This window comes from Solanum stenotomum, chromosome 3 (genome assembly GCF_019186545.1).
Source record: "Solanum stenotomum isolate F172 chromosome 3, ASM1918654v1, whole genome shotgun sequence".
NCBI lineage: Eukaryota > Viridiplantae > Streptophyta > Magnoliopsida > Solanales > Solanaceae > Solanum > Solanum stenotomum.
Window position 1 is genome coordinate 38,349,644 of NC_064284.1, and position 20,771 is coordinate 38,370,414.

At 36.1% G+C, this 20,771-nt stretch overlaps 2 protein-coding genes across 4 annotated transcripts in view; one reads left to right on the forward strand and one right to left on the reverse strand.

Annotated features, from left to right (window-relative positions):
- The window catches only part of LOC125858376 (serine/threonine-protein kinase Nek6-like), a 1,100,283-nt gene that overhangs the window by 785,707 nt on the left and 293,805 nt on the right, over nucleotides 1-20,771 (reverse strand). The gene's annotated exons all lie outside the window — the stretch shown is intronic.
- Nucleotides 1-20,771, forward strand: part of LOC125858378 (uncharacterized) — a 43,302-nt gene that overhangs the window by 21,034 nt on the left and 1,497 nt on the right. For all 3 annotated transcript variants that reach the window (XR_007445733.1, XM_049538137.1, XM_049538136.1), the window contains exons 4-5: nucleotides 10,652-10,756; nucleotides 11,329-11,469. Coding sequence is in view for 2 of the 3 variants with exons in the window: in XM_049538137.1 (XP_049394094.1) it covers nucleotides 10,652-10,756; nucleotides 11,329-11,469 (246 nt within the window). In the remaining variant the exon portion in view is untranslated. The remainder of the gene's footprint in view (nucleotides 1-10,651; nucleotides 10,757-11,328; nucleotides 11,470-20,771) is intronic.

Consider the following 20,771-nt stretch of genomic DNA (forward strand, 5'->3'; position numbering starts at 1 on the left):
TAAGGAACTCCTAGAGTATTCAAATTTTGTGGCCTAATACCAAGAAAACAAAAGGTCATGAAGCCTTTGTTCCAACACTTTTGACCGTTCGTCAATCCAAGTTATGTCTTAAAAGCTATGCATATTTTATTGGGCATTACGAGTTCTGCGCGATCCACTGCGCGAAGTAGACATCGGCCGCGCGGTAGAGGCAGTAGCACTATTAAAGTCGCGCGAAGTACGCACCAGCTGCGCGACACGCACCAACTCCGAAATTGTTTAAGTCTTCTCTTCTCTTCGCGTTTTAAGAGGGGGGTTTTTGTCCTTTCCACATATCATAACCCTAACCCATGACTATTGACTTCCCCCATAAGTCATATTCAAAGAGATTTTTGATAAGTTACGACAAACTTTTTTTCTCTTCTTCCCCAACACTTTAAGAAGCAAGATCTAAGGTTAATTCTCAAAGTTTCTTTCCTAAGTTCTTCGTCAAAAGGTATGTTTGAACACTCCCTACTTCAAACTACTCATACAAGGTTCATATTCTATTATTTGTATTTCCCAAATTACGATTTGAGGTTGGAGTTGAGAGATGATTTCATGAAAATTGATTACAAATGTTCATCTCTTGTTAATTGTGTTCAAATACTTTATTATGATTCCAAAGGGCGGGTCACAGACGGATTTCTCGGTTATCAAAATAAAAAAAAAAAATTGGATTGTTGGTTTTGAATGGGTGAATTGTCTCATATGATTTTGAAAATTGAAAAAGGTTTTTACTATAAATAATGAATTTGGAAATCTATGAGTCGTTCAAAAGCTTTAGTTTAAAGTGATCAACAAAGGGTAACTTTCCATCATGGTTAAATGCTAATGATTTTGCATTTTATATGTTGTCTTATAACTTGGAGAGACTTGGATGTTGGCATTGAACAGAATGTCTTAATATAAATGAGTCTTTGGTTTTAAAGGACCAGTTAAGAGTTTGAAATGGTTAAATGTGAAATTTGGGATGGTTATAATGGCTTGCAAGTCTTGATATGACGATACCAATTGGAATATGCCTTGTTCGGATAACTCTTAATAAATGGAAACTTGTAAATGTTTTAATAGGGGGCTTAAAGAGAGTTTCCTAGTATCAGCGAGAAGGTGCAATATCCTTGTGACTCATCACCCGAAACCGTATTTGCCGACGTTGAAGGTCCTTGTCCTGAAATATGGGATGACCACTATAGGTTGCTAAATCAGAGCAGCCTCTACAGTCTTTTATTTGGGAGAGTTTTGTTCGCCAGATTCTTATTCTTCTCAAATCCATGCGACATACATGGATTGGGACCCTCGGTCCGGCAGAGGCCGGACCCATATAACCCATGGGTCGCATTATCTCGGTGAATACTACCTTACTCTAAGATTAATGATTTTTGAAAGGTCTATTCCAAATGCTTTGGGTCTGCACTTATGATTTCACCTTTCTTTTATGGTTATGTTTTATATATGTATACTGTTTATCCTTTTTCCTTGGGTTGCATGTCAGTACTCGCCGTACTGACTGTCCTCGGACGCTACATCGTTTCAGAGACACAAGTTCGTGGTTCCGGGGAGCAGTAGATCATTGAGGGATAAAACTCAACGTTGTGGTGAGCTTTCCATCTATCGAAAAGTGGACTTTTCTTTATCTGTCTTTCCTTTGTTTTTTCATGGTATGTCGGGGGCCATGTCCCGATGTAGACATTGTTATTTTGTTAGTAGAGGTTTCGTAGACCTATGGTTAGTTGGAATTGGTTTTCTAATTAAGAGTGAAATTGGTTTTCCTGTTTTGAAGGTTAATTGAAATGGGCCTTACTTTCCGCATTGTTATTTAAATAGGTATTTCTATTGGATTAGCCGGGTTAAACAGATTGGTTGGTGCTCTCGGGCCTAATGGGGTTCCGAGTGCCATGTCACGTCTAGGGTGGAGTTTCGAGGCGTGACAAACTTGGTATGAGAGCTTAAGGTTCAAGTGTCTTAGGATGTCTACGAAATCGTGTCGAGTGGAGTCCTTTTTATGAGTGTGTAGCGCGCCACACTTATAACGAGGAGGCTATGCGACATTTAGGTAATGTTTCTTATTCTTTCATACTCCAGATCGTGCAATCGAGTCATCCGTAATAAACTCATCCAGACTTCCTTCCTTACTCTAATTTTATTAGCTATGCCTTAATTCTCGAGGTGATGGACGTGTTTAAAGCTTAATTTTCTAACAGTGCGATTCTTTCGGATTTTTTTTTTTTTTTTGATTTGAATTCTTTCGGATTTAGTCATCAAAAAGGGTACGAAATTTTCACGACGACTTAAGAGGAGTCCATTAGTGCATCAAAGTTTATTGGTTCAAGTGTATACCCTTATTTTCATGAATCATGCGTTTGAGCTAAGGTAGGACGGGTGTCCAGACTCTAGGTGCTCTAATAATTGTGTGTAGATGCCAACTTATGAGAATATGTGTATATATGTATTTGATTATGGAGGTAGTATTTTCACCCGGTATAAAGTATAAATTAGGGTGTTGTGACTCATGACCAATGAGATAACCCTAGATATTGAGGAGTGAAATCATAATTTAGAAGTCTAAGAGTGGGAGTAGGAATTGATCGAAGAAAATAGCGAGAGTATTGTACCCATTAATTGAGTGATGAAGGTGGTACGTCCTTATTGTGTTGGTTATGGCTACAAAGATTAGAATTTTTTAGTGTAGTTCATACAAAAAGAGTGGTTTGTTAATATGGTTTTTTTTTTAAGTTTATTTGAAATAAGGAAGGAAATCTTGAAGAACAAGTGTAAATGGTGAATGAAAAGATAGGGTGGTTAACCCACCAGGGGTCACCAAGAGGCTGGACAGTATTAGAAGGAAATTTTTGTGGCAGGGCAATAAGGAAAAGAAAGGATTTCACTTGGTAAAGTGGAAATCAGTGATAACTTGGAAGAAAAATGGTGGCCTGGGGATTAAGAACCTAAACTTGCAAAGTAAAGCTCTTCAAATGAAATGGTTATGGAAGTATGCAAATGGTAACCAACTGTTGTGGGAAAGGGTGATTGAGGCTAAATATATACTAGAAGACAAATGGATGACCAAAGAGGTGACTACTCCTTATGGAGTCAGCCTTTGTAGGTCCATTAGGAATCTATGGGATGAAGTGAAGAACAACTCAAAGGTGAAAGTTTTTGATGGGAGAAAGACCATGTTTTGGAAGGATAATTGGCATGAGAAAGGCAACTTGGAAGAGTTATTTCCTGATATTTACAACTTAGTTACATTTCAGCAAGGGTTTATAGCAGATTTATGGACACTACAGGGGTGGAACTTCAACTTCAGAAGACATCTAAATGACTGGGAGGTTCAGAGAGTAGCTGATTTTCTTAAAATAGTGGAGCCTTTCTATGGACTTCAAATAGGGAAGGATGTTCTATGGTGGACAAGAAACAATAGAGGAGTATACAAAGTTAATAGAGCTTATAAACTAATGGATCAGACAAACCAACAAATTAAAATTTGGCCATGGAAAGAAATATGGAAAAGCAGAATACCCTACAAAGTATCTTGCTTTGTCTGGTTGTTGGCCAAAGAAGCAGCTCTTACTCAAGACAATGTCATGAAGAGAGGGATAACCTTATGCTCTAGATGCTTTCTCTGTGGGGAGACTTTAGAGAATGTGAATCATCTGTTTCTACACTGCAAGTACACTCAACAATTATGGAGGAATTTTTTGAGTCACAAAGGCATCTCCTGGACTATGCCTGGGAAAGTTTTAGAGGCTGGGAGGAAGCAAGAGTACTGGCAAAAGACAGAGGCAGATGGAGACTTATTCCTGCCTCAATATGGTGGGTAATATGGAAAGAGAGGAACTCTAGGTGTTAAGAGCATAGAAAACAGTGTGCAGAAAGTGAAGCTCAACTACATTTTGCTATTATGTTTTTGGTGTAATCAGTTATACTCAAATGATACTGTCTCTATAATTGATGTTTTAGACTCAATTTAGCCATAGAGCAATAAGAATTTGGGGCTTTTGTATATAAGGTTTCAGTACAACCCATGTACTGTTTTGTGATATAATACAACCTTACCAAGTTCAAAAAAGATAGGGTGGTTAAGAATTTACAAGTGTAAGTTTCAATTGGTGGTTTTGGAGAGGAACTCCTTGTTGCTTAGAACTATATGTGTGGTTTAAATGTATGTATGGGTAGATAGATGTGATGGGGAAAAGGAAGAATGTGCTAAGAGATTATATTTAGATAGAGTCAAAGATAAGTTTTACTACTTTATCATGGGGATTAGTGGACTGGTGATCCGCAATTTGCTTTCTAGTAGTTGCAAGTCGGTCTAATAAGTGAGGAGGTGTGTAGTAAATTTCAAGTGTAATAGTAATGTTGCAAAGAAGATGTGTGTGTAGGCCATAGTTACGTGAAATTAGAAATTTAGGTTGATTTCCTTATCAAAATTTTGATGGACTAGTATAGTATGTGGAGGTTTCATCGGTATTCAATGATTTTTACAAGACACTAAGTTTGAACTCTAGATGTTAATTGCAGGGAGAAAAAGAAATGATGATATCTTGAAGATAATGGAATAGTCTTTGTGGGAATAGATCTATTAGGCTAGATGTGGTGTGAGGGATAGTTCAAGTTGGTATCTCTTGAGAATCTTTAATATGTGCGCATGATTTATGTGAGGACTAGTGTTGAAGCAGTGAATTGTGGTTAAGTCATTAAAGGAATAAGAGCCTTAAATTTGAAAGAATATATTGTACCCAAGTTTATAAGTGGTATGTGTACCTAGTAGTATTCAGGATTTGCTTCGTATAAAGGAGGTTAGGTGGTTAATATATGGTGCTCATTAGAGTTGAATTGAGGGAGCTGCAGCTAAAGATGTGAGCCCTTTAGTATAGGACTAAATCCCTTTGAATTGGAAGGATATGAGATTAGAAGTTTAATGCTAGTAGAGTAAGGAGTGGGAAATAAATTGTTGAGTGTTAAAGAATATGGGAATGTGTATCCCCATGAGGGTTAATTTTTAGGATGATGACAAACTTGGTATAGGTAAGGGTAGTATCTTTGAAAGGGGTGTCCTAGAAAGAAGTGGTACCTTCCAAATATAGTATTCATGTGTATAAAATTCCCCTTCGCATTGAATAGTGTGCTTATAGATCTGTTAATACAATAGGTCTACAAACCTAGGATGGTGACCTTGGAACTAAGGTGAGATGATAAGTTTTGGACCATGGCAGGCCTTGAGTTTAATAGAGGGGTCTATGATGAGTTCCATAGGTATCCCTTCTTATTCTAATGTATCCCTTGTGCTTCTGTTTAAGAAGACACTCTACCTATGTTTTATTCATTCTAGCCATGTTTATGTTTGAGATCCAGATTCGATATGCTCACTTATGTTCATGTCTGACCTGTTGACCAAAAGCAATAATGTTTCTCAATTATTACAAGTTCCCCTCTAAACTTCCAGATATTCAAGTACGATGATGTGATGCTCATGATCCTTAAGGTTGTGTTTCATGTTATACTCAACTCGAAACAACCTTACTCTGTTGTAGGTTACCAATTTGTATCATGTTATGACTAAGACCAAGATGTCACGTGTCTCATATCTTACACACTCATTCCATACCTATGTCTAAGGCCCAAGCACTTCATGCAAATTCTAAAGCATGTTTCACTCCTCGAACTAGGAGAAAAGTGTCACATTTGGTAACTTTAGTTTCACCCTAATATTCGATGGATCCCAAAACTTTGTGGTACCCCGATCATGAGCTATAAACTTATGTTTCCCAATATGCTCGTTTCCTAAGAACTCATGCCATGTTATATGTATGTCAGAATGATCATTTCTCTATTCTTTGTGTGTTTTATAGATGAGGTATTCGTACCTATTTTACCATATCTTACTCCTCCCTTGAGTAGTGCAATAAATATGAGTCATAATTGAATAGCATTACTCCTCTTTCTTGAAGCCCGTACTCTAATAGCTCACTGACCTCCCATATGTTATGATGCTATGTTATGGTGTTTTAAAGAAAGGGAGCAATGATATATATAAGAGAGTAGATGATTCCTTATTGGGAAGGTTGTAGCGTGGAAATTCGAGCTAAGGTTATAGGTAAAAGGGGGGAAGAGTGAGATGATCATTTATTATGTGTAATCGTTAGAAATGGGATATTTGGTGTAGATCCATACGAAAATGATTAAAGTTACTGATTTTCGGTTAGGAGATCCATAAAGTGGGTGTAGAAACGTTAGGCTTGAATATTGTGATTGATAGAGTCGCAGACCATGACACTAGGAGTCTAGTACTTCTTGATTAGAGCTTGAGTTCTTTTGATTATAGTGATATGATGGTGTAGTAGTCTTAGAGGGATGTCTAGTACGAGGCCCTATAGATTAAGCTAGCACATTTTGACTCCTAACATGAGAGCACTATATAGTAGACTCAGACTCTTATAATTTTGTATTTCGTGAGGGAATTCTAAGCAGGAAATGATGAAAAGAGGTAGACATAGTAGAAAGTTTTGTTGAAAAAGGGTTTCTAAACTTGAGGGCATGGGCATTGATTTTTGGGAGGTTGGGGAGATAACTTTATATATTTTTATTGTGACAGTCAAAAACCAGTAGGGCCACATGTTAAATTAGGTCAAAATTAAGTAGCGATGCCTTGAAAATGGTTAAAAGAACCGGTGCTGTAGATGACCTTCCTATATAATTTTTGGAAGTGCTTTGGAGAGGTTGGAGTAGTATGGTTAAGGTTAATCAAGCTATTCAATGTTATATTAACAACTACAAAGTAGCCAAATGAGTAGGGTATCCTTCATTCTAATATATAAGATTAAAATAAATGAGACATTCAAAGTTTTGAACACTATTATGGTATCAAACCTAGGGTCATGATAAAATGATGGGGAAGAGTGATAAACCATAGATTTGGAGGTATTGTGAAGGTGAAAAAGGATCAATTGTATTTATGCTTAGTAGATCTATATATTTTTTTTGAATAGGGCATTCCTCATTGAAGTCGGAGTTGAGTAGATCTATAATTGAGGTTATATTTTTGCTGAAAATATTGATGGAAGTTTATAGGGAGGGGTCTTCGTTGGGTAGTAATTGACCTGGATAAAGCATATAATAGAAAGCTAAGGAAAGTACCTTGTTCAGTGCTTGAGAAGAAAGGAACTCATATCAATCAAATAAATTTCAGGATATTATGATGGAGCAGTAACTAGTGTGAAAATGAAAAAGAGATACAGAGGAATATGTGGATTTACACCAGGGATCTGCCTTATGCCCCAACTTGTTTACCTTTGTGAATGAGTGAACCGGCTGACTCTAGCTTTGAATGAGCTAACCACAAGTATATAGGATAAGGTTCCATGGTGCGTGTTATTTTTAAATGATATTCTGCTTATTAAATAAACAACTGAAGTCATCAGCCAAAAAACTGTACTTTGCAGAAGCATTATGAAGAGTTACTGTTTAAAATATATCAATAAGACATAATATATGCACTTTAGATTGGACCCATAGTAAGGTGAAGTGATGTTAGAAAATCATGATGAGTCACATATTTATGCTCAGTCTCCTAGGAAAATGGCAATGATAGATAAAGATATTTTATATGATATCATAATAAGATGGTTGAAATAAAGGAGGGTGATAGAAGTAATATGTGAGTAAGAAGATCTTTCTTGTGGCAAGGAAGTAAGGAGAAAAAGGTTTATACTTGGTGAAATGGTAGGCTTTAACAGTGAGTAACAAGAAGGTGGGACTGGGACTCAGAGATCTGACGTTTCAGAATAAGGCTTTAAAAATAAAATGTCTTTGGAGATACACACTAGAAGACCAAATGTTATGGGTAAGGGCTATCAAGACAAAGTATGAGGAAGAGGACAGATGGATGACAAAGGAGATCAACACTCCTTATGGGGTTAGTTTATGGAGATCTATCAGGGTCTTATGGCCTTTGCTGAAAAACAGAAGCACCATCAAAGTTGCAGATGGTAGTAAAACTATTTTCTGGAGGATATATGGCTAGGGACTGAGAGTTAACAAGAGAAATTCCCGGACATCTACAATCTTGTACTTCATCAACATAATACAATGGCAGAACAGTGGTCAAACCAAGGTTGGGATATTACCTTCAGAAGAATGCCTAATGACTGGGAGGTGAGTAGGGTGATTGCTTTCTTCAATCTGCTAGGAGCTTTTGGAGGCTTACAAAAAGGGGCTGACAGATTATGGTGGAATGGATACAGCAGTGGTGCTTACAAAGTGAATGCAACTTACAAATATATGAACCAAACCAATCATCAAATGGTAGAATGGCCTTGGAAGCACATTTGGAAGGCTAAGATACCATATAAGGTTTCATGTTTTGTCTGGCTTTTGGCAAGAGAAGCAGTTCTTACTCAAGATACCTTGATGAAAAGAGGGATTACTATTTGTCCCAGATGCTGCCTATGTGAGGAAACTACAGAGACAGTTAATCATCTTTTCCTCCACTGCAAAATAACTGGTCAAGTATGGAGGATGTTCTTGGCACTCAGAAGTATAACCATGGATAATGCCCGGAAAGATTTCTGAACTCTAGCAAGTTGGGGAAGAAGCAGGTTTGGAGGTCAGAGATCAGAGATAGAGGAAGATGGAGAATGGTTCCAGCTTGTATGTGGTGGACAATATGGAAAGAGAGGAATTCCAGATGTTTTGAAAATAGGAGCAACTCTATCCAACAGATGAATATGAATTGTATTTTGCTCTTTAGTTTTTGGTGTAGACAGTCTCACTAGGTAGAAACTGTTGAAATTCTAGATGTATTAAGCACCCTATAGAGGACTAGAATAGCTCCAGTTTCTTACGAGTCTTTTGATGTAAATATGGTGCAAGTACAACCAATGTATTGAATGATCTTAATCATAGATAGAAATACACAAAGTTACCAATTTCAAAATAAATAAATATAGAAGTGATATGTGATTGAAAGATACCTTACAAAGTGAAATGTAAGTTGTATTAGAAAAAATACGAAGCCAACAATATAATATGAAAATCACTTTCTCACCACCATCAAAATAACAAAATTTATAATAAATACCATAACAAAGTTTTGCTTGTCTCTAATTCTTCTTCAACGTAAAAAAATTTACTAGGAAAGTAAAAAAAAGAATGATAAGGTAAAACCTAAATAGCAAAATAGCTAAAGATATAGGAAGAGAAGAAAAATGGAAAGAAATCAAGAAAGAAAGGGTTTTGGAGATGAGTTTGAGGTTTCTTTTAAAAAATATTATTTGTAATAAAAAAATGATGTGGCAATTTATATCTTATGTGGATAGTGATGGTTATCCACATCAGTGCGATTGAGAACACATGTGATCGGAGGGTTCAAAATAATTTGTTTTAATAAGTTTAAGTGTTCAGTTGAAAAAAATGCAAGTAAAAGGGCCCATGTGACAAACAAAGCCAAGTACAGGGATCTCCGAGGTCATTCTGCCTTTTAGTTATAACATAAATTCTAACTAAATAAGTAAAACTAAAGGAAAACAAAAATAAAAAGGAATTAAAAGATAAAAGGGAGATGAAACAATGTAAAGAGAAACATGGAGGACGTCACTTTTGTCCCATTTCGCTTAGAGATCTCTCTGACTGTAGAGAAATTGAAACAGACAAGTTCTTATTTGGTTTGATTTCACAATTATTGTTTTTTTTGATTTTATCGTATCTTGTGTTTAAAGGTATGAATCAAGTATTGTTAACGAAAAAGTCCTAAAGTTTGAGAGATTGAAGAACATATTTATATATTCACAAGTTCTTTTTCTGTCACCTTCCTTTATTTTGTTTAGTCCATGACTTACTTAGCCATTGTAAAAGCCACGTAGATGGCTTTTCTCCCCCTCACGCCACACACTTTGCCATATGTCAAGCATGGGGTTTTAGCGCCTGAAAAGTAAGTTAAGGAGGTAACATAAACTAGGCATAGTTCAAGTCTGAAACTAATAAAAATGTGATAGTTTAGAGGGGGATTAGCACCTGAAAATTATAGTTTATGGGGGTAACATAAGCTAATCATAGTTTAAGTATGAAACTAATAAAAATGTGATAGTTTAGGGGGGATTTTGATTCATTATCTCTTGAAAAAAGAGATAATCCCTACGCCTTGGAAATATTTCTACAAATTTTTTTTTAGAATGAAATGGATCCAATAGGACAAAACAGACGGCAACTGTAATTACTTTGTAATTGAGGCGTCTTTGATTGATCAATTGAAAGCCAACCTCTTAAGAAAAGAAAACACATCTTTTACATGGAACTGGTTGATCAGCTTTTGTGTGCTTCGTCAGTAGCTTACTCAGTCACTAATGTATTTGGTAAATCCCAACATAAACTCATGTTTGTGTGCTAATTTGTGGATTAAAACATGAAATGACTTTTACACTGGTAAAATCCCTACTGTCTTTTTCCCTTGCTTAAATGAATGTTATTTGTTTGTTGACTAATACTTCTGGCTTTGTAACCCAACAAATGCTGTAGCATCGTATCAACTTCTCTTTTATGCTTTGTGCAGACATCTAAGTTAGTAAAAGGAGGGGTTTTAACACTAAAATCAATATTGAAATTTGCTCCTTACGTTTCCCTTTTTTCCTTTCAGGTTGTCAATTGCCATGAATCAGTCCTTTACATTTTAGCACCGCTGACATATGCTACAGTATATGGATGCTCTGATGCAACCATTGTCTTGGGAGCTGTTGGCAAGGTAGGGAATGTGAGAGTTCAGGAAGATTTTCCTTGTTAAGTTGGTATTCAGATTGTTAAAGTTTTTGTTAAAGTAACTCTAATCCTGCATTGGAAACAACTCCTTGTAAATATCCTATATATGATGTATGTATATCATGTGTTATTATTTGTTTGTTTCTCACAGTTATTCCGTTTAACTTTATGCTGTAAGAGCAGTGCTATGGTTTTTTTCTGTAGTGCATTCCAATGTGTGATACTGTTAGGGCATTTAATTTATGAAAAACTATCTTTGTGAAGTATCTAGAGTTCTACACATTATTTATAACTAATATTTGGTTAACCTTGTCATGTACTTGAAATTGATTACTCGAATTCTATATGTTGTTTGAATTATCCTTGAATTTTGAAGTCTCAATATTCAAAGTGAACAGTTACTTGAGGTGTTTAATTTTTTGCATTAAGGTATTTTAGGTAACACAGTTTTCTCTACATTTATTTGTTAACTGATTTATGACTGCACTTGGTTCGCCATTATGTGTCCAATTCTATATATGTGATGAAAATTTTTCCTTTTTAAAATGTCTTCTACAGGCTGTAAGAGTTGAACATTGTGAACGTGTGCATGTAATAGCAGCGGCTAAACGTATCTGTATCGCCAACTGTCGTGAATGTGTTTTTTTCCTGGGAGTGAATCAAGCACCACTTGTTGTTGGTGATAACCATAAATTGCAGGTGAATCAGCACTTTTTATGCTGCTGGTGAATTAATGCCAGCTTCTTCTATGGATGACCAAAACTCTAATTTATTCTTTCATGCTGAAATTCCAATGCTCACTCTGTGCCATTGAATTTCAATGCACACTCAAGCTGTATCCCAAGAGTCCAAGAAGTAATATGTTTTCTTAGCCTTTTGCAATCATGAATCTTACACTAGCTGTCACGCTCTGAACCTAGGCCTGGGCAGACCAACATCCAGTGCCTTAACCTGACCGAGCGAACCCTTCTATATGAACATGTTCATACAAAACATTTAAATGACATCACATCTAAAAGCGGAATAGTATGCATGAGTTACATAAGAACAACTCTCTATCCAGTAGCAGAAATATAGAAGTAAAGGTAATTTAAAACCTTCTTTTCATAAAATAACATAACAAATCCTCTGAACATATAAAAAGATATAAACCCATATTTAAGACGAATTGAGTTGATTTCTAAACTTATGGCCCCGGCGTACCCAAAAAATTAAAATACATCATAGACATAAATTGGCCCACATAAGACGTGGGTCTCACCAACTCCAATTGAATACAAACTAATATGCCTATCAAGTAAACTTATTTTTCTGAACACCTGAACTGGCATCGTGAGAGGCAACGCCCCCAAGATAGTAAGAAGGGACATAAGTACATATGAAATTGTACTCGTATGTAAAGCAAACAGAATATTATAGGGCACTATAACACTGTAAATGGATATGAGGAAAGTCATATGGAAGAATTGGACATACCATAGCCTGCTAAAGTAAATATGAGATAACATGAAAAATGGTATTCAACATTGTATAGGCATAAGGAAAACTGTATCGAAAATCATAAAAGCTGTAAATAAACACAATACTCTTAGCTTGAACATATCTTTAAATCTTTAAGCAAACCATAATGATAAACGATATCAATAAACGTAAAATCTTTAAATGGATAACATACTTTTAGCTTTAACATACATATAATCTTTCAGTAGGGAGATCCTAGTCACGGACTTCCATAAATACATAGTAGTCACCATGTGTACGACATGGCATTCGATCCACACTTGATCGACTGAGCCGTCTTCACCATGATTGCCGCTTGGATCGATGACCTTATGTGTATAACAGTATCCTTGAGTCTCTTATCCCGACTATGTGGGAGACTTGACTATCTAGCTGCCAAGCCTCTTAGGCAACCATACCCTACACCAACAGTGTGTAGCTTCGGGTATTGAATCCTTTTTGCCAACGTTCAATTTGTGAGAGAGCTTCTAAAATATAAAGCATATAGCTTGGACCCCTTTTGCCCATTTCATTAAATTATCATCTTTGACTCACATGCTCTTTCCGTAATCCTTGGTTCATTGGCCTTTGCTTTATGTTCTTGGCTCATTGGCCCTTTTCTCAATTTTTCGCTTGTAGGTCTAAATCATTAAGTAAAAACAAGGGGCTTAGAAACCTATGATATTTTGGAAACAACATTTATGGCTCAAGGGCCATTAATATAATCTTGAACATCATTATAAATCTCAATTGAAAGAAAAAACATCCATTAAAACATCATGAAAAACATATGGTAATTGGTAAGCTTTAGACATGTTACGGATAGTGAAACATCATGAAAACATTTGTAGAGCTTTTGTAAATCTTAACATTTAAAATTTTAAATATGTATGCACATGCCAGGAGGACACAATATTGTGGGAGTGAGTATCACGAGGCCCTTGGTCTTGGGAGTTCATGGCTAAAGATGACACTTGGGATCTTCTTACCTAAAGTACATATAACTGAAGGCTACATTCATGGAGTGTTCATAGCTTTAGAGACATTATTAGTAAGGCAATCGTTGTTATCTCATGGTAAAATGTGTATGTAAGGGCTAGTGTGATATTGGTCCAACTAGCTTGCCAAGGTTTGGTCTAAGAGAAGATGTTATGAGGACCTTAGAGTCATGAAGCAATGCATAACTTGTGAGGACACCAAGTATGAGGGAGGGGGGGGGGGGGGTACATACGCATTTAGATATCCCTTGTCTAGGAGCTTTTGGAAATGTGTAGTTCTTTTTATGTATATATGTGATCTTGAAAATGTATAAGGGGGCTCGAGCACCATCCCATGAGTTCTGACCTTGAAGTAACCACTAGGAGTATGAATTGAATTAAGCCCATGCAAGGGATTAGGAAAAACATTACCTTAATGGAAGAAGAGTTGTTAAAAAATCTAAGTCTTGAACCATAGAGGTAATTCCTTGATGTTAATTGAATTTTACTTTTAGTTACCGCAATAATTTTTAGTTTAATAAGTTGTTTAGTTTTAAGATAATTTGAATTTTAAATTTCTATTCGATAGACTAATTTGTTGAGATATTTAGTTTGTTTTGAATTTTAAATTATGCAGATTTTGTGTTTTAAGTTGGTTATTTAAGGTCCTCTTGTGATTAATAAAATTATAGAGAGGCATTTTCAACCCTTTTTTGTTGCCCCATTTTTTTTTTAAAAAAACCAACAATGGTATCAAGAGCCTCTTTGATCTTATGTGATCTGTGAGTTCTGTAGACTAAAAGTTCGAGACGAGAAAATAATATTTAGGAATGGAAAAATATCGCAACAATTGTATTTATTGATTTCAAAATATGAGGGTTATAATCTTTATGAATCATCTGATTCGTCTTTTTAAATATAAATTCAAGGGCTTTTGAGCTTGATTTTGAACTTCATCTTGACTTGTACCTTGGATTCAAAGGCTTTTGGGCTTGTTCTTGAATCTTGATGGACTTGAACTTGACTTGACTTGACTTGTACTTCAAATTCAAGGGCCTTTGGGTTTGTTCTTGAATATTGTGGTTGTGATCTTGATCTTGACTTGTTCTTTGAATTCAAGGGCCTTTGAGCTTGTTTTTGAATCTTGTGATCTTGATCTTGACTTGTACTTGAATTCAAGGGCTTTTGAGCTTGTTCTTGAATATGTAGTCTTGGTCTTGAATTCTTGAACTTGTAGCTTGTAGAAAAATCTGCGGCGGTTGATCCACAAGCTCTCTCTGGCTTCTTGTTAGAATTTTGGTGTGATTTCTGAATTATGAGGACCCCTATTTATAGTTGTAGAATACATGAGTTATGATGAAAACAAATTTTCCTTTGGTTAATTAGATTTAAGCAACATGATGATATTTGATTGGTCGGAACATATTACTTGTACATACACATTTTTATTGGCCTTTGATTGGGATAGGAATGCCATGTCATTTTGACACGCGACATGATCCTATTGACTTCTTTGTGTGACTTGGCATGCCATGTCATTTGACACGTGGCACCAAACTAGACCTCTAGGATGAGATGACATTGGACTTAGCAAAGTGGGCTCATCTATTGATGTCCAAATTAATGAATTTTGGACTTTAATTAAATCCATATTTATTGGACTTAAATGATTAACCCAATTATATTAATTCATAATAATTATATATTCATCAATTTAGTATAATTTGAAATCATTTTATAAATTTACATGTCTTGATCCAAGATTTTTGTTTCTTTTAAATAGCATAACATTAAATTACTACTTCAAGCCTAGTCTTCAAAAGATAAAATATCTTGACAAGCCTTGAAGCAGGGGACATTTGTAATCATTTAAAATTTATTAAATATAAATTTATAAAATGATGTTGAATTATATTAAATTCATGAATATATTAGTCCAAATAAATATTATGGATTTATATATTTGAGTTAATTATTTAAGTCTAATAAATATTAACTTAATTAAAGTCCAAATTCATTAATTTGGACTACACTAGATGAACCCACTTTGCTAAGCCCAGTTCATCTTATCTTACATTTGGTGCCATGTGTCAAGTGACATGGCATACCAAGTCACACAAACAAACCAATAGGATCATGTCACGTGTCAAAATGACATGACATTCCTTCCCAATCAAAGGCCAATAAAAATGTGCCACATGTCCAAGTGATGTGTTCCGATCAATCAAATATCGTTATGTCACTTAAATTTGATTGGCCGAAGAGAAACCTGTTTTCATGGTAATCCTTTATTCTACAACACTAAATAGAGTTCTCCTAATTCAGAAATCTCACCAGAATTTTAACAAGAAGCCAAAGAGAGCTCGTGGATCCAATGTCGCATATTTCTCTTCAAGCGTTCAAGATCAAGTAGATTCAACAACGATTCAAGATCAAGTAGATTCAAGAACAAAATCAAGATCAAAGTTCATTAAGATTCAAAAACAAGCTCAAAAGTCCTTAAATCCAAGGGAACATTTTTTCAATTGCAGCAAAACTAAAACAGGGGAGGAGTGTTGAATTTTTGCTTTAGTTACTACATCATTTTTGCAGTAACTAAAAGCAAAATTCAACAGTCCTCCCTTGTTTTAGGTATTGCAGTAATTTTGATCAAAGGAAGATTGGTGGAAAAACATTCCTGCTTGCATCTGGTGGACACTATGGAAAGGAAGGAAAGGAATGAGAGATGTTATGATGGGAAGGTTGAATCAAGATGAGATGTCTTGAGTCCTTTGTCTCAAGTCTTTTGTTTTTTCTGTGAATCATCTATTCCTACATTGTAGAATCACAGGACAACTATGGAGATTGTTTTTGAACCTCAAAGGAATAGGCATGCTTGAATAGCATGGAGCATGCCTGGGAAAATTACAGAGGCCTTAACAAGCTGGGAACATGCTGGGTTGTTGGCCAAGAATAGAGGCAGGTGGAGGATAGTCCCAGCAAGCATTTGGTGGACAATATGGAAGGAGAGGAATTCTAGGTGTTTTGAGAGCATAGAGAACAATATGCGACAGATTAAGCTTAATTGCATCTTGCTACTGTGTTTTTGGTGTAATCAGTTACTTTTAAATGATCCTGTCTCTATCATTGATGTTTTAGACTCATTATAGACATAGGATCATAGAATCATAGATGTAGGTAGTACTTTGTAAATATGGGGCTGCTACAACTCTTGTAAGATTCGGATTCTAACATATATAGACAAAGTTGCCAGTTTAAAAAAAAAAGATTTAGTGGGGGAAGTAGATAGTCTAGTGGAATTTATTGGCCAATTGTAAATTTTTGATAGTTTGTTTTGGATTTTGAGAAAGATGGCACCCCCTGGGGGTTTGTAAATCCCCCCTCATCAGTTTCTTGATGAGTCCTTTTGTGTGAATACAAAGTTACCTATTTCATAAAAAAGTTAATGTAGTAATTTTCAGTATAATATGTTGCTTAATTTTAGGATAATTTGAATTTTAAATTTCTATTAGATAATTAGTTTGTTGAGGTATTTTAGTTTGTTTTGAATTTTAAATTATGCAGATTTTGTCTTTAAAGTTGGCTATTTAAAGCCCTCTTGTGATTAATAAAATCATAGAGAGACAGACATTTTCAATCCCTTTTTGCTGTCGCATCATTAAAAACCAACAATGTTGCTAGAGATTGAAGAGGGAATGGTGTTAGAATTGTGTATTAGGTGAAGAAATAAGTAATCCATGGAGATAACTTACCTTGATGTTGTTGGACTTGTAAGAGAGGAGAGTGAAAAATAAGTTTGGAATGTCCAAAAATGAAAGAAAATGAAGTGAGAATTGAGTTTTATTACATCTGGACGAGCCCATCTGCGGAGCAATATGCTGGCCACATATTGGGGTATGCAGCCGCATATGCAACACATTTCCTAACAGAATGTTGGAAATTTGGGGCAAATGTGTGCTTGAAAATGTGGCCCTCATATCAGAATATGAGGCTGCATATCACATTATGTGGAACACATATCTGCCCAACATACTGCTCTACAATCTTCAGTAAAATGATCATAACATTTTGCCCCAAACACCGATTGATGAACCGTTTGATTTGTCGGAAAGAAGACTCATAGAGCTTTAATTTGATTGGTAGAACACCCTCTAATTTCTTGTAGATTGGGAGATACACTCGTTTGAAGTCAGACCATGTACGAGATCATTGGAAACAAACGACCGTAGTGCACCTTTCAACTTGATCTTTTGTGCTAAGGTTCTCCTTGACCTTTAACCTTATTTTAACACTTCAAATAGCTTCATATATGGTTCCTTGATGTATTTAGCCACTTATCATGTTCTCTCGAGCTCGAAAAAATTCATTGGCGTATGACTAGTCGTACTTTGGCATAGAGATACAGGGTGTTACACTAGCATTTGTTCTTATGATTTGTATGATGAATGTAAAACAACTAAATACCAGCAGTTGTAGGTATTGGGTCAGTTTTCCACTGTTGGATATGTGCAAGGAAGAACATTGTATCAAATGGACACTGGGCAGATTCCTTATGGACCATTCAGCACTTGGTTTAGGTAGTCTGAGGTCACCTTCTCATGTCAAGTATAAGCACCTGATCATACTAACAACAACAGCAACATACCCAGTGTAGTCCAAATATAAGCACCTGATCATGGGACTGTTTCTGTCATGTGCCAGAAACATGTTGAAAGCGCAACCGGTTAGATGTTGTGGATCCAACACAGGTTTCCTCTCAAATCTCTTACTGCACACCTGTAACGGATTTAAGTGTGTTGCAAGTGTATGTCATTGTTATTCTAATGCTATTGAGAGTTTAAAATACTATTTGGTCTGGTAATTTTTTAGAAATGGTGGAGCACTAGAGATAAAAAATTAAGTTTTGGATTTCATAATATTTGATGGAGGGAAATGTGTGTTAAGTGGAATAGATTGGCAATGCAATTGAGAAGTTTGGGATACTAAAGCATGAGGTGTATAGAAAGTGCCAAAGATGAAAATCTTAACTGTTTGGATTCTTTAGCATATTCTACTTTTATATTACAAGGTTACTGGATTCTGTTTAAACATTAACAAGTTGCTACAGAAAGAGAAGTCTAAGCAGTGATATTTTCCCAAGACAAAGAGAAGGATAGCCTAGTGGAAATGGCTTTCCAATTCCAACCATGAGATTTAGAGTTTGGGTCACCAATGGGGAGTAAATTGGGAAAATTACACTGTTTGGCTTCTGGCTAGTGGGGTTTACCATAGCAATAAATGAAACAGTGATTTTTGCTGCACTGGAATACCCATGACATTACATTTTTACCACTCATCTAATAGCCAGCTTTGAAATACATGGTACATCTCAGCAGATTTAATCTCTCTGCAGTGGTTTTATTAGATACATATTTCTATTATGAAGCGTTCTTGACTTCGTGGCTCTTCTATTTAATCCACACATTAAGAATACTATGTCAAATACGAACAAAGAGACTTCTGACCTATAAGCCTAATAGGCAACATTTACAAGATTATTGCAAAAGTCTTGACTAGGAGGCTGAAGAGGGTGATGGAAAAATTGGTTGCTTACCAACAAATGGCATTCATAAAATGGAAGGCAAATAATGGATGTGATACTAATAGCCAATGAAGCAGTAGACTCAAGACAGAAACAGGAGAAGCCTGGCAGAAAGCGTTTGGCCATGTGAACTGGAACTTCTTACTAAACATGTTACAACAAATGGGATTTAAAGTGCGATGTATTAAATGGCTGAGATTCTGCATATCTATTGTCAGATTCTCAGTCATCATTGATGGTTCTCTGGAAGGATTCTTTCTTGCTCAGATACTAACAGGGTGACCCCCTGTTACCTTTCTTTTCATAATAGCCATGGAAGGTTTGAACAGCATGGCCAAAACAACCAAACTTAATGGTTGGATTAAAGGCTTTGAGGTAGCCATGAATGAACAAAACAATCAGGAGATTACACATCTTCAATATGTTGATGACACCTTGATCTTCTGTGATGCAGAAGTTGAACAATTGATAATAGTGAGAATTATAATGGTTCTCTTTGAAAGCATTTCTGGGCTGCACATTAATTGAAGAAAGAGTCATCTTTCCCCAATTAATGAAGTATCAAATGTGAAGTGTTTGACACTGATCCTGGGGGGAGAGATGGGGACTCTTCCCACTACTATCTAGGCATGCAGCTGGGGGCCAAGTGAAGAACTACTAGAATATGGAACATTGTCCGGGAGAAATGTGAGAAAAAGCTCTCAAGATGGAAGTGCCAATATTCTGTATTAGACTCTCTGCCAACCTATATGATGTCCCTTTCTATCATTCCTGTGGGAGTCGCTGGACAGCATAAGAAGGAACTCTCTGTGGCAAGGTAAAAAAGAAAAAAAGGTCTACCACCTGGTTAAGTGGCAAGAGGTAATTCTCAGCAAGGCTCAAGGTGGATTGGTATTAGAAACTTGAAGAATCACAGGAAAACCCTCAAATTGTAGTTATGGAGGTACTCTCAAGATCCTCAAAGTTTATGGAGCATGGTGATTAAAGCCATATATGAGATAGAAGACAACTAGATCACTAAACCAATCAACTCAACTTATGGAGTTAGTCTTTGGAGGTCTAAGGGTATTATGGCCTGGTCTAAAAAACCAAGTCTCTATCAGAGTGCTAAATGGTAGACTTACTTCCTTTTGGAATGATAATTGGCTGAGGAATGGAGCTCTGAAAGATTTATTCTGTCATATCTAACTCATCACCAACAGAGATTCATAGCTGAAATGTGGTCACATTAAGGTTGGGAACTGATACTTGGAAGAGACTTGAATGAATGGGTCATGAATAGAATGATTGAGTTCTACAAACAACTGGATAGTTTCCACTTTCCAGGAACTCAGAATGGAGACGACACTCTGAGATGGCAAGGACATAGTAGTGGAAAATTCAGTGTTAGTGTAGCCTACAAAATGATAAACCAACGAAGAACTCAAGTCACCAACTAGCCTTGGAAACATATTTGGAAGACCCAGATACCATACAAAGTTGCACGCTTCTCATGGTTATTGGCAAAAGAAATTGTGCTCACACATGGAAATTTAAGCAACAAGAAGAAGTGGACTCGCTGCTCAAGATGTTTTCTTTTTGAAAAGGAAGTGGACATAGTTAAGTCACCTATTCTTGCACTCTAGGATAACTAATCAGTTATGTAAGATTTTCACTTTTATCAGAGGCATAGCCTTGACAATGCCTAGAAAGATTACTTAAGCCCTCTTTTGGAGTTGCTCACATGGTCCCTGCTTGCATTTGGTGGGAAATTTGGAAAGGAAGTGACTCTAGATGCTTAGAGAACAGTAGCTACTCAGTGCAGAAGATCAAACTATAACTGTATTAAGCTCTTCTGTTTTTGGTGCAACCAAATCTACCCTGAGAATACCATATTTATCCTAGACACATTAGATTCCTGTTAGAGCAGTAGAATGGTTTTGCTCTCTTTTGCTCACTTGTAT